This window comes from Mirounga angustirostris, unplaced genomic scaffold (assembly GCF_029215605.1).
Source record: "Mirounga angustirostris isolate CCGP_5_RB_7025 unplaced genomic scaffold, mMirAng1.0.hap1 SCAF_5, whole genome shotgun sequence".
Taxonomy (NCBI): Eukaryota; Metazoa; Chordata; class Mammalia; order Carnivora; family Phocidae; genus Mirounga; species Mirounga angustirostris.
In genome coordinates this window covers 52,813,042-52,828,805 of record NW_026991713.1, presented here as the reverse complement: position 1 = coordinate 52,828,805, position 15,764 = coordinate 52,813,042, and the positions used below count along the sequence as shown (strand labels likewise).

At 33.8% G+C, this 15,764-nt stretch overlaps 1 protein-coding gene across 9 annotated transcripts in view; it reads left to right on the top strand.

Annotated features, from left to right (window-relative positions):
• MON2 (MON2 homolog, regulator of endosome-to-Golgi trafficking) overlaps nucleotides 1-15,764 on the top strand; it is a 112,165-nt gene that overhangs the window by 54,055 nt on the left and 42,346 nt on the right. For all 9 annotated transcript variants that reach the window (XR_008505959.1, XR_008505960.2, XM_054506948.2 and 6 more), the window contains 10 exons: nucleotides 731-835; nucleotides 1,189-1,269; nucleotides 1,347-1,420; nucleotides 1,506-1,596; nucleotides 5,507-5,608; nucleotides 6,944-7,054; nucleotides 8,603-8,778; nucleotides 11,219-11,381; nucleotides 12,817-13,110; nucleotides 15,515-15,713. Coding sequence is in view for 7 of the 9 variants with exons in the window: in XM_054506948.2 (XP_054362923.1) it covers nucleotides 731-835; nucleotides 1,189-1,269; nucleotides 1,347-1,420; nucleotides 1,506-1,596; nucleotides 5,507-5,608; nucleotides 6,944-7,054; nucleotides 8,603-8,778; nucleotides 11,219-11,381; nucleotides 12,817-13,110; nucleotides 15,515-15,713 (1,396 nt within the window). In the remaining 2 variants the exon portion in view is untranslated. The remainder of the gene's footprint in view (nucleotides 1-730; nucleotides 836-1,188; nucleotides 1,270-1,346; nucleotides 1,421-1,505; nucleotides 1,597-5,506; nucleotides 5,609-6,943; nucleotides 7,055-8,602; nucleotides 8,779-11,218; nucleotides 11,382-12,816; nucleotides 13,111-15,514; nucleotides 15,714-15,764) is intronic.

The following is a 15,764-nucleotide window of genomic DNA, read 5'->3' as shown; positions in this document are numbered from 1 at the left end:
CAACTCTGAGGCATTTGATTTCTACAAAATGCTAATTCGGAGGAATCAGAAAAAAAGGAAGGTGCAAACCATGAAATGCCATTTCTTCTTATGGTATTCTTAAAACATTATTTTCCAGTGAATTATGAGTAGTAAGGACCAAATTAAAAGAAATATATTCTCCATGATGATGATAATAATGATGATGATGGCAGCTAAGATTTATTGAATTTTATCTTATCTGATTTAATGCCCTCAGCTGTTTACATTCTAAAGAAATGAAATGATGGGTAGAGAGGTTAATTTGACTAAGGTTATGGTAGTTCCATGACATGAATTCAGCCAGTGTGACTCCAGGTCAATGTCAAACTGTCCTTTATGCAGTTTTAATATTTGTTTACAGGTTGATCTTCAAAATCATAATGTAAACCTACTGGTATGACATGATACCGGTTTAGCTATACCTCTTTCACTGCTTTTGTTTTCAAGTAAAGTAAAATCTGTAAGCTTTTATATTATTTGTTAAAACTCTTTACTTAACCTTCCCCATCTGGAATCTCTTATGAGACGTTCTAATATATATATGATAACACAACTTTTAAGCAAATTATTTTGTTGTGTACAAAACCATCCAAAACCATTTTAATATTTTTGTTTTTTTATTTCAAAAAATATTTGAATATGATAATGCTGCTTTACAAGAATGTATAACAGTTCTTACAAGTATATCTTTTTAAAAAAATATATATAGCTCACTTCCAAAAATATCCAGTGTATGAGGACTTTACTTAACTTGGCACACTGCCATGGAGCTGTGCTTGGAACATCATGGCAACTTGTCTTGGCAACTCTACAGGTATGTTGTAGGTTCTGGGTCAGAGGTCAGTGTTGTTTTTATAGCTAAGTGCTAGCAGTTAAATTAAGCAATGCCTGTTGGTGCTTTGGGCAGTTCTGAAGAATAGGCAGTAAGTTGGAAGAAGGAAAAGTTAGAAAGGAAAAAAGAGGTGGCTTGTATTGTACAAAGTGATGGAACGCTTCTCTTAATGGCTTAAGTTCTACCTCCTATGCTTGGTATAAGAAGCATTGTATATGAATAGTAATTACTAACTTAAATTTAGTTATTGGAAACCTATTTCTGATTTTAATTTTAGTTATTAGAATTTTTATAATTTTATAAATTTCTTTATTTTTTTTCCTTTAATTTTACAGCATCTTGTATGGATTCTGGGATTGAAGCCTAGTAGTGGTGGTGCCTTGAAACCTGGGAGAGCTGTAGAAGGACCCAGTACAGTAAGCTCTAGTTAGTTTACTCAATTTGTGCCTCCTGAAATGTTCTTATGTTACATTTAATTGTATTCTTCTCTTAGGTTCTGACAACAGCAGTGATGACAGATTTACCAGTGATATCCAATATACTTTCAAGATTGTTTGAAAGCTCACAGTAAGAATCAGTTTTTAAAATTGATAGAAATATTATTAGTGTATATTTTAGATCAGAATGTTTTATTTCTTCATTTTCATTATAGGTATCTTGATGACGTATCATTGCACCATTTAATAAATGCACTTTGCTCCTTATCCCTAGAAGCAATGGATATGGCCTATGGAAATAATAAGGTGTGATATTCTTTCTGTTTTAAATATGGTACACTATTGAGTTAAATAAGATGTACACTCATTATGATCTTAGTATTTTAGTAGTGAGACTAATGCTTACCTTGCAGGCTCTCTCAATTCTGTTGAGTAGGGTTGTTATTTGTTGAAGGGGGGAGTGAAGAGGACATGATGTAGTTTGTGATATGTCTAATATGTATTATAATTTTAAACTGTGTCTATTTCTCTTGGGTACTGAGTATTTTAAGAAACATTTTGATAAAGAATAAAGGCAATACCACATTTATAAATAAGTTCCATAAAATGTCACAATAATATTTGTAATATGATTGGGGCAATATAAGATTTAAATCAAGCAATATATATATGTCTCAGTTTCTCTTGCCTTCGTTGGGATGGAAAATAAGGAGCTAATCATTTCTTTCTAAAGGTAATGATTCTCCCTACCTTGAAAATTAAATTTTTGCTTTGCTCATTGACTAAATGAATAGAACAGTACTTTTGAATATTGACATTCAAGAACATTTCTTTCTGTGCTCAAAATATCATTTCTATTATATTGGGAAGCACAGGAATCTATGGATTTATTTATATTTTAGAAATTATTTAAAATACAGTGTTTTAAAATAAGTATAAAGTCACCATTTACAAATAAGTGAAGATACCCAGAACATGATTAAAAAGCAGAGAGTGCAGCTTTATAACTTATTTAACATATACCTGTGAGAATCCAAAATTATGTTGTTTCTGCCTAGACCTAAATTATATTTCTTTATACTGTGGCTTGTCATATGTAACACTGATTTAACGATTAACCAATAGGGTTTTATTTAGGAGAAGTTTTGTATATTATAATACATAGCTAGAGAATTACATAAACAAGCAAGTGTTTGAAAATATGTATTATAGTTTACTCCAAATTAAGGCAAGAGTAATACAAAATATAGTGAAGTAATCAATTTCTTGATATCTTTAGTAGTCCTACATCTTTAAGATTAACTCTTAACACACAAATATATTTTTAATAGAGTATCTTAATTAAATCTGAGCAAGTTTCTATGGTAGTATCTTGAGAATTTATGTATTCACTCAGTAACCACAGTATATTTACTACGTACTGATACTCTGCTAGGAAATACAAAGGAAATATAAGATTTTTACTTTCAAATAGCTCATGGTTCAGTGGTAGTTAAAGTGGTCTAAGAGTTTAAATAAAGTTATAGATATTAAGTGATGTGAGACTTACTTTCTGCATCTTTAGTGTCTTGTTATGGAAGATGTTTTTAGTGCATGTTTCTCGTAAAGGAATTAAGATTAATCAAGATGAATTCATTTGTGATTGGAGTTGGATATTGAAGGAATGGTATAATTTAGATAGAAAAGGGCAGTTTTGTGAAAATTAAAGGAGAAAAATGTTATAAGAAGTCAAGAAGAATGAGAATGGAGAAGAAATGGGAAATTTGATTATTATTAGTTTATTGTTAACCTGGAAGAATACAATTTCAGAAGAGTGGTAGGAGCAGATGTGATATTTCAGGGAGGCTTTAGAGGGAACGGTTGTTGAGAACATAGATGCATTGGAATGGAGATTATATTCCTGAGAATGGGTTCTCATTTTTCTATTATAGAATTCAATTTTGTAAAGTGAAGTGTAAATGAGAAACAGAAATAAAAGTTTATAAATATTCAAGTATAAAAAATTTTTAAATGGAGGCATAAAACAGTTTATTTTTTAGTTGTGCTTTCTATAAAAAATATAAAATATGCAGATGTTGAAATAAGTAGAAACTTGTATAATTTTCTTCATTGCTTAAAAATACTTTATCACTGTGATATATATATATATCCTTAGAATAGGGATTAAAGGTGTATATATCAATGTCCTTTATTGTAGCTTCAAAGTGACCAGTTATCTCATTTTTGGTCCTCATTTCAGGAATTTGTGCTAATGTGTTGAGGAAGTAGCTTATGGTAAAGTTTGCAAATTCTTCCCTACAAGAAGGTGGGGTTGATGATATTTGTATATACCAAGCTCAGTATAACAGAGACAAAAATAAAAAAAAAAAACAACTGTTGTTCATTGTTTACTATATGTCAGGCACTTACATTATTTTATTTAATCATGTGAAACAAATCAGTGAGGTTTGGTGGTAGTATCCTCTTTTTTACAGATAAAATATGAAAACAGAGAACTTAACTAATCTCCCTGGGATCACCTATTTGGTAAATGTTAGAGGTTTTATTTGAACCCACATATGTATCATTCTAGAGCTTTATTCTTAACCACGTCACTGGTGGCTCTAACTTTTGTGTGCATCAAAGTCTGCTGTAGAGTTTTTTCTATTACGCATCTGCCTTTGGCTCAGATCATGATCCTGGGATCCTTGGATTGAGTCCCGCATCTGGCTCTCTGCTCAGCAGGGGAGTCTGCTTCTCCCTCTCCCTCTGCCCCTGCTTGTGTGCTCTCTGTCTTGCTTGCTCACTCGTTCAGATAAATAAATAAAATTAAAAAAAAAAAGAGTCCTGTTGAGTTTTTAAAAAATACAAATGCTAGGACCACATTCTAGGCTTCCTGAATAAGAATCTTTGGTTATGAGACATGGACATCTGTACATTCTTTTAAATGCCACATGATTCCTGTGTACATTTTGGTTACAATAAGCAGAAGGAGGAGGAGGAAGTAATACTAGGCAACATTTATGAGGACTTACTATGTGCCAGATACTTTCTAACATATGATTGTTTCTGTATATTATTATCTCCATTTCATAGATTAAAAAAATTTAGTGGAAGTAGTAACTTACTCAGTATTACATAGCTATTAAGTGGTAGAGTTGAAATGAAATCCTAAGCAGTTACAGGCAGTTCACAGGTATCATGCTGTTTCTACAATGATACAGTTTTCTACCACAGAAATTTTTAAGGTGCCCACAACATTAGCACATGCAGAAAGGATCAGTCTGACCATATTTGTCTCAAAACAATACTAGTTCCCTTTCTGATTGGTGAAATGCCAGCAACTGAGGAGAGGGGTTTGTCTTCTATTTCTGCTACTTTTTTGTTAGTGTCTAAATTGACAGGTCTGATATCTGCCATATTTCTGACTTCATACTTCTTTCCCCTGCTCTCTGTTGTCTTCTTTCTGCATTATTCATACTTCCTGACATTCACACATAAAACCTGAATATTTGAAGATTATGCTCATAAGAATATATATTAGTCATTCTGGGCTGCCATAGTAAATTATCACAGACTGGGTGGCTTAAACTACAGAAATGTATTTTCTCATAATTCTGGAGGCTGCAAGTCTGAGATCTAGATGCCAGCATGGTGGTTCTAGTGAGGGCTCTCTTCCTGGCTTGAAAGATAGCTGCCTTCTCACTGTGTCCTCATGTGGTGCGGGAGGAGTGCTCAAGAGTGCACTAGCAAATTCTCTGGTGTCTCTTCTTTTAAGGCGTTAATACTATCTTACCAGAGTTTTACCCTTAAGACCTCATTTAACCTTAATTACCCTCTATAGGCCTTATCTCCAGATATCATCAATTTGGGGGTTAGGGCTTCAACATAGGAATTTTAGGGGGACACAGTTTAAGTCTATGGCAGAATGCATCTTTCCTTCTGGTCAGAAGACTAGCCATTCTATGTGTTTGAAATAACTTTTGAAGTTTTTACTTTTTCCTCATGAAGGTGTTCTCTTCCTAACCAAATTTTCCAATTAGAAGCTACTCTGGATACTTGGGGGTGGGCAGGAAGGCTCGTCTCATGATAACTGAAGTTCTGTTATAATTATTGCAAACTTTATGCTAGTTAGATATTAATTATAGTCATGCTTTTCAGAGTATTGTCAGTTTTATTTACATTTGAGGTACTAAAAATTCTTATAATAGCAAAATGCAATATATTTTCTCTTTAGGAACCATCTCTTTTTGCTGTTGCCAAATTGTTAGAAACAGGTCTAGTTAACATGCACCGAATAGAAATTCTTTGGAGACCTCTAACTGGCCATCTACTTGAGGTAACTTTTTTTCTTAAATACTGTGTTTACTTTTTGTTAAGAATGAAGACAAAAACATTGAACTAATGATTCTGGATAACCATATGAAAAACCAGCATTACCATTTTTTTCCTGGTACTTATATCTGTATAATTTACCAAAGACTAAAGTTTTATAATAATTGCTTTGGTGAAGGAAAAGGTGTTTTTGTTTTTTTTTTTTTTTTTGGCTGAAAATGGGTGATACATCAATGCAATCTCTGAAGGCTCCTTTAACTGTTAGCCAGGGACCTCTTTCTTTTGTTAATACGGTCTCTTGATCCACCTCAGTTTCAGCTAGTTCTGAAACTTCAAGGGCTGAGAGTTAGTAGTAAACACTGTGTCTTTACAGCCTTTCCTGTGATGAGATAGCTCTTCTGCAAAGGGAAAAGCTTGTTTGGTATCACTAATTATAGATAGTACACAGGGAATTTCATCTGAATTTGTATACTCTTGTGTCCAAGTTGAAATGTTTGTTAATAATTAGCTACTTCTCAGTAACAGCTGCTTCTGTCAGACACACATGTCTTCATGTGTGCTTTAGGTTTAGGTTGCCAAGATCATTTTGTATTAGTTGAGTAAGCTAGGAAAGGTATTATTCTTAATAAGAAAAACAAATGTGCTTGACCTTTTCTTTATTTTTTTTCTGTTTTATTGGGATTACTTTTATGAATTATTAAAGGATAGATTTCTTTATCATGGACCTTCTCACCAAATGGCACAAAAATAAGTTTTTAAGATTTTAGCATAGTATTTGATTATGAGGGTAGGCCTAATTAGGAACCTTAGTGTCAGCTTGCTTCTTTTGTTTACTCTGATGACACAATTTACTTTTATGACATCCTTTTTTTTCTGTGACTTGTTTAGTTTCATCTTTTATCTTCTGTCTCTCTATTGCTTCCCTTGCCCCTTATACAGAAGGTAAGCTAACTTATATTTTAGATATATAATTTTTCATTCAGTCCTTATTAATGAACATTTGGTATAATTTTTAAAATGTGAAAGAACAGGGGTGCCTGGGTGGCTCAGTTGGTTAAATGTCTGCTTTTGACTCAGGTCATGATCCCAGAGTCCTGGGATCGAGCCCCTGCATTGGGCTCCCTGCTCAGTGGGGAGCCTGCTTCTCCCTCTCCCTCTGCCCCTCCCGCTGCTTGGGCTCTCTCTCTCTCTCTCTCAAATAAATAAATAAATAAAACCTTGAAGTGTGAAAGAACAGAAAATGTAATGTTTTAATTTTTCTTTTCTCAAATTGATGTGTGATACATAGTTTAAGTGTACAAGTTAAATATTTAATTTTTGTTCGATGTTTTGTCTTCAGGTCTGCCAGCATCCAAACTCTCGAATGAGAGAATGGGGAGCAGAAGCTTTAACTTCACTTATTAAAGCAGGATTAACATTTAACCATGATCCTCCACTTTCACAAAACCAGGTTAAAAAAATTTCTTGTTTTTAAAAATAATTCTTAATATAAAATCATCACCTCCCATATGTAATTTTTTCTTAATTTATCAACTGGATGACATTCCAAGAATGGGTTTTGTTGCTTAATATTCTATTTTATATATAGGCCATGGATATCTTACAGAAGGTTGATATGTTTGGATTTTTAGGATTATCTTTATTAAAAATTATAGCAACTTTCTTGTGAATGACATGGAATTAAAGCTACTAAATTACCTAGAACTGGTCTCCCAGTGTGGAAGTTTCCCTGTTCATGCATTGCTGAAGCTTTATTTTGACACCCTACTTTATTAGCCTCCTTGCTTTGGTCCTTAACTGTCTCTAATTTTTTCTCTAATCATCCTTACATGGGGAGAAAACAAGTACTCGAAGAAACAAGTACAATAAAATAGATTTTTATTTTTAAATACTTTTAAAAGTTATTTTATTCTTCCAGAGTTTTTCAGCCCTTTGTCCTGACTTGTGTAATCATTCACCTGTATCTTATACAGTTTTTTTAAAATCCACCAAAGTTCTATTGTTTGAAGATTGAGTAGGAATGAGGTTTTTAATAGGCATTTCCTTGACTTCATTATCTTACTGTATTGTAATTATATTACTTATTGAGTACGTACGATGTGCCACTAGTGTATTAGCTCTTGGCATAGAATGGTAAACGAAACAAAAGATGTATGTTCTTACAGAGCTTACATTTTAGTGATTTCATACCTTTTCCTATTATAGTTTAAGTTTTTTGAAAAGAAAACCCTGATCCATATCCTTAACATTCAGCTTAATACCTGGCACATAGTGAGAGCTTAAATGTTTTTTTCAGTCAGCGAACCAAATAAGTGAGTCCTTGAAGAGAAAAAAGTTAAAAATGAAGCAAGTGCTTTCAGGTACTGAAAGGACCAGAACAGAGTACTTTTTTTTTTTTTTTTTTACTCTAATGGATTCCAGTAGTTTTATGCCATCTTTGTTAATGTCTACCATACTTAATTTTTAGGAGTATTAAGAATTTTAAATTTAAGTCCATGTGATATACATTAACAGAGTAAATGAAAGGTGATTTTAGAAATTGGAAATTATTTTCCTCTCTCCAAATATAGCTAGGTATAAATAGATATATTTCCTTTAGTGAGATTCATTTCATATGGGTCTTTAATTAGTGTCTTTTTTAAAAAAAAAGTTTTTAATTATTTTTAGTTTGGGGTCTTTAATTAGTGTCTTTTAATACAGGATCACTCTCCATTTAATCCAAAATCTAACATGTTGAGGATTGGTTTTTATTTTCTCTTATTTTAATAAAAGAGGACAAAATAAACCTCTGGTGATAACAGAGAATCATATTCAGTGTTTGTTTTAGTAGAAAAGTTTCTAGTTACTATTATGGTCTGAATGGAGGTGAATGTAAATTTAAAAAGCAGCTGTACATAACATAATAAAATGAAATAAAATTAAAAAAAAAAAAACAGCTCTAAATCCTTCCTGTCTTTTTGAGCCTCTCTTCCTAATTAGTTTCCTGCCCTCTTTTCAGAGGCTGCAGTTGCTTTTATTGAACCCATTAAAGGAGATGTCCAGTATTAACCATCCAGATATCCGACTCAAGCAATTAGAATGTGTGCTGCAGATTCTTCAGAGTCAGGGAGACAGTCTTGGACCTGGATGGCCATTAGTGCTTGGAGTCATGGGAGCAATCAGAAATGATCAAGGGTAAGTGTTTAAAATTAACATCCAAAAAGTAATGAAGAGGTTGGTCCTAAAATCTTGCAGAAGTGGTAATTTTTTATGTATGCCCTTCCTGGCTCAGATCTAGAATTGTTTTTCTTAATCCTACCCCCAGTGACTATAGTGAATTATCAGGGCTCACCTTTGTTTTGGAAGGATAGAAAAATTGCTGTTTACTTGACATTTGACATTTTTACAAGAATATAAGGTTTATAGGGTAAATGCGGCAAGCTAACAAATTTTGTAACACATCCAAAGATTGGGTTTTGTATTATAAAATTAGCATTGGTAAGATGTGAATTAACACTTAGGACTTAACTTCTCTGCATATATTGGGAAATCTAAGAAATTGCTTTTAAGGGACTTTTTAAAAAAAATTTTATTTTATTATGTTATGTTAATCACCACACATTACATCATTAGTTTTTGATGTAGTGTTCCATGATTCATTGTTTGCATATAACACCCAGTGCTCCATTCAATACGTGCCCTCTTTAATATACCCATCACTAGGCCAGCCCATCCCCCCGCCCCCCTCCCCTCCAGAACTCTCAGTTTGTTTCTTAGAGTCCATAATCTCTCGTGGTTCATTCGTCTCCCCCTCCGATTTCCTCCCCTTCATTTTTCCCTTCCTACTATCTTCTTCTTCTTTTTTTAACATATAATGAATTATTTGTTTCAGAGGTACAGGTCTGTGATTCATCAGTCTTACACAATTCATAGCGCTCACCATAGCACATACCCTCCCCAGTGTCTATCACCCAGCCACCCCATCCCTCCCACCCCCCACCACTCCAGCAACATATTGTTCATTTATTTTGTGCCAGTATATTCTAAGTACTATGCTTGCTAGTTACTCTGATTACACAGATAAATAGCTCTTGCTCTAAAAGTAGAATCTTAGGGAAAAGGAACAAGCTCTGTAAGTAGAATCCTAATGAGAATAGTCTGTTAGGCCGCAGAAGGATAGGATTCCAGTGGTAGGGGCCTGTGTCCCTGGAGGAGGGCAGAGTCAAAATTATGAAGGACCTTATAAACTATTTGGATTTGTCTTCAATACATTTGAGAGGCATTTTAGGAGTTTTAAGCAGAGGAACAGTGTGATCTGATGTGCATTTGAGATCTATCACTGTGACAGCACTGTGTAGGGGTGGATGGGAAATGAGAGAACCTGCAGTGTTCTCTAGAAATACAGAGGAAGAGTGATGGATTTGAGCTACTTAGCAGATTGATTATGGGAGTGAAGGGTGATAAAGGAAATAGAATAAGGAATGACTTCCAGATTTCTAACTTAGGCAGCTTTAATGAATGGTGGTATTATTAACTAAGTAAATACTGAAGGAAGAGCAAAATAGACTTATTTAACTTAAGGTAGAACATTGCAGTGGAGAGGTCTATCAAATGTTTGCATCTATTTGTCTCATTCTGCAGCAGAACTCATACTATCTGGTATGATGACTAGTTGAGGAATTTTATATGATTGAGATGCTTGGGACTATTATGGAAAATTATTTTTTCTTATTTGTGGTAATAAATTTTCTTAAATACTACAAAGTACTGAGATGATTAAAGTGGAAAGAGACCAGCCATAGCTTAAATCAACCTTAAGTTTCTTATCCCAGTCTACAATGCAGTTCTAAAATAGGGCATCGTTGTAGGATGAAATTAGTTAGTACATGTAAAACACTTAGGAAGTGCATTACATAGCAAACATTCAATAAGTTTTAGCAATTGGGGTGCCTGGGTGGCTTGGTCAGTTGGGCATCTGACTCTTGATTTCTGCTTTGGTTTTGGTTGTGGTCTTGGGGCTGTGAGATCAAGCCTTGCATCAGCATGGAATCTGCTTGTCCTCCCTCCCCTTGCTTGTGTGCTCTCTCTCTCTTTTTCTCTCTCTCTAAAATAAAATCTTTAAGAAAAAATAAGCGTTAGCTATTATAATTCACTTTCATTATTGTTTCACCACTGGAATTTCTCTCTAAAATCAGTTACTTCTTATTCTCTTCATTTGAAATTCAAAATGTACTCTTTTCTTTTACAGACTAGATGTAGAATTTTAAATAAGATATAGATATAAAAGAATGAGGAACTAATTTTCATTCAGTGAGTAAATTGTGTGTATTTGCATGTGCTAGGCACCATGCTAGATATTGGGGATATGGTGGTGAGAAAGTAGCTGTAGCCAATTTCCTTTTCTCATTAATGTCTGTTTTGTTTGACTAGTTGATACAAAATTCTTTATTTATTAATTTGTTCGAGTATGTCTTTATCTTTTACATTTATGTAAATATTGAAATACTGTATGACCTGTATTAGGGAAGATTTTCTTGTTCAATTTTTAAAATAGAATTTAACTTGGTTAAAATTATTGTAAGGTGTGTCTTTTTACTTACATTTCTTTTAAGTGCATGAGTATAATTTTTTTCAGAGAATCCTTGATACGAACTGCATTCCAGTGTCTTCAGTTGGTCGTGACAGATTTTCTACCAACAATGCCTTGTACGTGCCTGCAGATTGTTGTAGATGTTGCAGGTAGCTTTGGACTTCATAACCAAGAACTTAATATTAGTTTGACTTCAATAGGTTTATTGGTAAGTATTATTGTCTTTCTTGTGATCATATGATTTAGAAATCACTGTTATGCTGCTGAGAGTGAATGCTAGGAGAATAGGCTTTTGGCTTTAGAGGGGTTGTTTAAATGACTTTTAAGTACTAAACTTCTATTTTACATGAAGGGTTAAATGACATACTTTAAGAATTACTTCATTAATAGCAGAATATTTGGAATAATTTTGATATATTGAGCTGAAATTTAGCTTTTAAAGGTTTGTCATGAGAGGATTTAGTAAACAAGTAGTAGTACATACAAGGGAAGTATTCAGTTGATGCTAGTGTAAAGATTAACGGATTTTTAACATTGTTTCAGTAGCAACATTTCCATATATTACTTATTTAGTAAATAAAGCTCCAGTAAAAGGCTTTACTGTATACACAGGGCTTTGCTATATACGCAGTCCTATAGTTTGTCAGCACTGCTTTATTAGCTATTAGAAGGCATATGTTAATGGAAGAGCTTTTACTATGGAAAAGATATACTTGCATTTTAATTCTGTGTGCCTCTTGTTAATTGTTTAATTATTGACATCTTGATCCACATTTTACTCATTTTGAATGTAGAAAGAAGTAAAATCTAAGTTAGGATATTATTAATATTACATAAGTAAACAAATAGAAAGCTGTTCCCAATATGAATGTATTTAAAGGCAATTATTTAGACTCTTAAATGTTTATTATAAGCTAGAAGTTTTTGAAGTCAAACTTAAATATCCCTTACAAGCTGGATAACTATTAAAAATATAATTATAGGAAAGAAAATAAGCACGTGTATAGAATTGTTCCCAAAGAGTAGTTAATTCAGTGTTGATTAAATTACTGCTAGGTGTCACCTCCTTTATATTTATGTTCATAGGATTCTCTACATTTTTATAATTGGCATAATTCTCATTAATTCATTCACCACATACTGTGGTTGAGAATGAAGTCATAAGATATATTTGGATATAGTAATTATTCTTATGAAATTATAAAATATCATTAAATGATATTAAGGAATCGTTAATAATTTTTGTGGTGTCATAATGGTATCATGGTTATTTTTTTAAAGCCTTTATCTAGGGGAATTATAAAATTTAGGCACGAAGTAAATACCACAGAATGTTAACAGTTGGCTTTCTGTGTATCAATATATTGATACCATTTTCCCTGTTTTTCTGTATGTTCTTGAAATGTTTCATAATAAAAATGTTTGAAAATATTCATGTTAGCACATGATTGTTTCCCCAAATTCTCCTGAAATCAGATGGAGACATGTGACAGAGATGTTTTCAAATCTGTTCTACTAGAAAAGAAATTACTGAAGTGGCTATTAAAAGTTTTATTCTGAAAGGTAAAGCAACCATGTGTTGCGTATTTATGTGTTTGAGATAAAATCTGAGTGAAATGGCATTTTTCTACTTTGCTTTTTAGTGGAATATTTCAGATTATTTTTTCCAAAGAGGAGAAACTATTGAAAAAGAATTAAATAAAGAAGAGGCAGCACAGCAAAAGCAGGCAGAAGAGAAAGGAGTTGTTTTAAATCGGCCTTTCCATCCTGCACCACCTTTTGATTGCTTGTGGTTGTGTCTTTATGCAAAATTGGGTGAACTCTGTGTGGACCCCCGTCCTGCTGTGAGGAAGAGTGCAGGACAAACTCTGTTTTCAACAATTGGTGCACATGGAACTTTATTACAGCACTCAACGTGGCACACTGTTATTTGGAAGGTATTGTAGATTAGATTGAGTTACTAGCTTTTGAGACAAATTTCTAAATTTTTCAAATTATCTAGTTCCTATTAATTTTTGAAGAATTTCCATGCATTTGTGCTTTTGACAAAACGTAATGTTAGTTTTGTCATACTTTAAGTTGTACCTCACAGAATAAATTACATATTGAAAGCCTATTCTCTCTTTTTCTGTCTTCATCTCTTATTATCTCTGTCTCTGATTTCTGCCTTTGCCTTTCCCTTTTTTCTTCCTGTTTCCCCAAAACCACATAATTCAAATGTAACCAACTGAGAATTTTATAAATAAAAGAATATCAACAATAGCGAAATATACTTGCAGGATCGCCAAATAGAAGTAACCTCTAATTGGTCAATTCTATATATTTGTTCATTAAATATACAGTTTCATTTTTTTCTTTTTTTTTTCTTTGTTTTTTAATATTTTATTTTTAAGTAATCTCTACACCCAACGTGGGGCTCAAACTCAAAATCCAGAGACCAAAAGTCACTTGCTGTACTGACTGAGCTAGCCAGGCACCCCTTTATTTTTCTTTTTCATCCCGTTTTTAAAAACTTTCTACGGGGTACCTGGGTGGCTCCGTTGGGCATCCAGCTCTTGATTTTGGCTCAGGTCATGATCTCATGGTTGTGAGATCGGGCCCTGCATCGGGGACTCTGTACTCAGCATAGAGTTTGCTTGGGATTCTCTCCCTCCCTCTCCTTCTGCCCCTCCCCCCGCTTATGTGCAGGTGCACTCTCTCTCTCTCAAAACAAATAAATATTTTTTAAAAACTTTAAAAACTTTCTACAAAGCCAACAGCTTATTAGTGAGCATCCCCTCTTTGCTGAAAGCTCTCCTTTTTTGTTCCATCTATTCTATTTTAATAAAAATCTATTTATCATTTCACCACTTTTGTGAATTTCTGAGGTCAGTAAGTTTGACAATAGGCTGCATAATAGATCTTAATTGTATTTAACAATTTGTCTTCAATTTAATAAAAATATTCCAAAATGTCTTCTTAAAAAATTAATAATGCATATCCACTAATAAAAATAATTAAAATTCCCTCTCCGTCCTGTGTGTTCTGTTTCAACTCCATCCACTGGCTCCTCCTCTTCAGATCACAAACATGCTTAAGCCTCCCTTACTATTTTAAAAAACAAACTGATATTTTCTCTGATTCCTATTTTCCTTTTAAACAGCTTTTTAATCTTGCTGCCTAATTGTCAGTGATTTTTTTTCTTTCCTCTCCTCCCCTGCATTCTCCTGACCCTTTAATATGATTTCCAGATTATTCTACTTCAGAGTTTCTTAAACCTTAAGGTAACAGAATTACCTAGAAGACTTAGCCACCAGCCCTTGCCTCCCAGAATTTCTGATTTTTCTGGCTTGGGGCTTGAGAATTTGCATGTCTATGAATTTCCTGCATGATGCTAATGCTGTTGGTTCTGAGACCATATTTTGAGAACCACAGAAATTGTTCATAGGCTACAGGTGGTCTTCTGATTGCCAAGATTTGCACCCTAAATTCAGTTCTTATCTTACTCATTTTTATTTTTTTGTAGCATTTAATGCTGTTGATTATTTTCTCCTTGAAATTTCTCCTCCCTTGGATTCTGTTTCACAGAATGCTTCTGCTTCTCTTTCCAATTTTTAAAAAATTTTTTTCTTCAATTCCCTCCCCTGAATCTACTCTTCAAACATTCTTCAAGTCCCAAACACTTGCTGCTTGATTTTTTCTTCCTTCTTCTTTTTAATGTAGTCTCCACGCCCAATGTGGGGCTTGAACTCATGATCCTGAGTTCAAGAGTCATGTGCTCTAGCGACTGAACCAGCCAGGCGTCCCGTTGCTTGATTTTTTTCAAGCACCTTCATCTAGTCCTGAGCTTTCAGTTATAACCTCTCCACAGATGTCTTCCATAATTACATTTTTTGCCTGGACTTCTTAGCTTCATTCCCTTCTTGTATATTACCCCATAGATGCTCTATTGATACCCCAACTCAACAAGTCCTAGAAATATTCTATACAATTTAAAAGTTTTTCATATTCCGGAATGCCTTGGTGGCTCAGTGGGTTAAGCATCTACCTTCGGCTCAGGTCACAATCCCAGAGTCCTGGGATCAAGTCCTGCATTGGGCTCCTGGCTTGGCGGGGAGCCTGCTTCTCCCTCTGCCTGCCGCTCCCCTGCTTCTGTGCTTGCTCGCTCTCTGCCAAATAAATAAATAAAATCTTAAAAATTTTTTTTTCATATTCTATGACTTTAAGGATAATATCTTTACTGTTAAATTTTTTCTGATATACGGGATTGATCTGTCAGGTATAATTTCTTGTGACAGTTTCTAACTGCTGTGCTGTTACTTAAGCTATGTTATTTTTATGTGCGTTTTTATAAATATTCAGGTTCTCTTTCATCTACTGGACCGAGTTCGGGAGTCTTCTACTACTGCAGACAAAGAAAAGATTGAGTCTGGAGGTGGCAATATTCTCATTCATCATTCAAGGGACACAGCAGAGAAGCAGTGGGCAGAGACCTGGGTTTTAACATTGGCCGGAGTAGCAAGAATCTTTAACACTAGAAGATATTTACTGCAACCTTTAGGTATATATACATTTCCCCCCCAAGTTACATAAGTAATTCATGTTAAAGGAA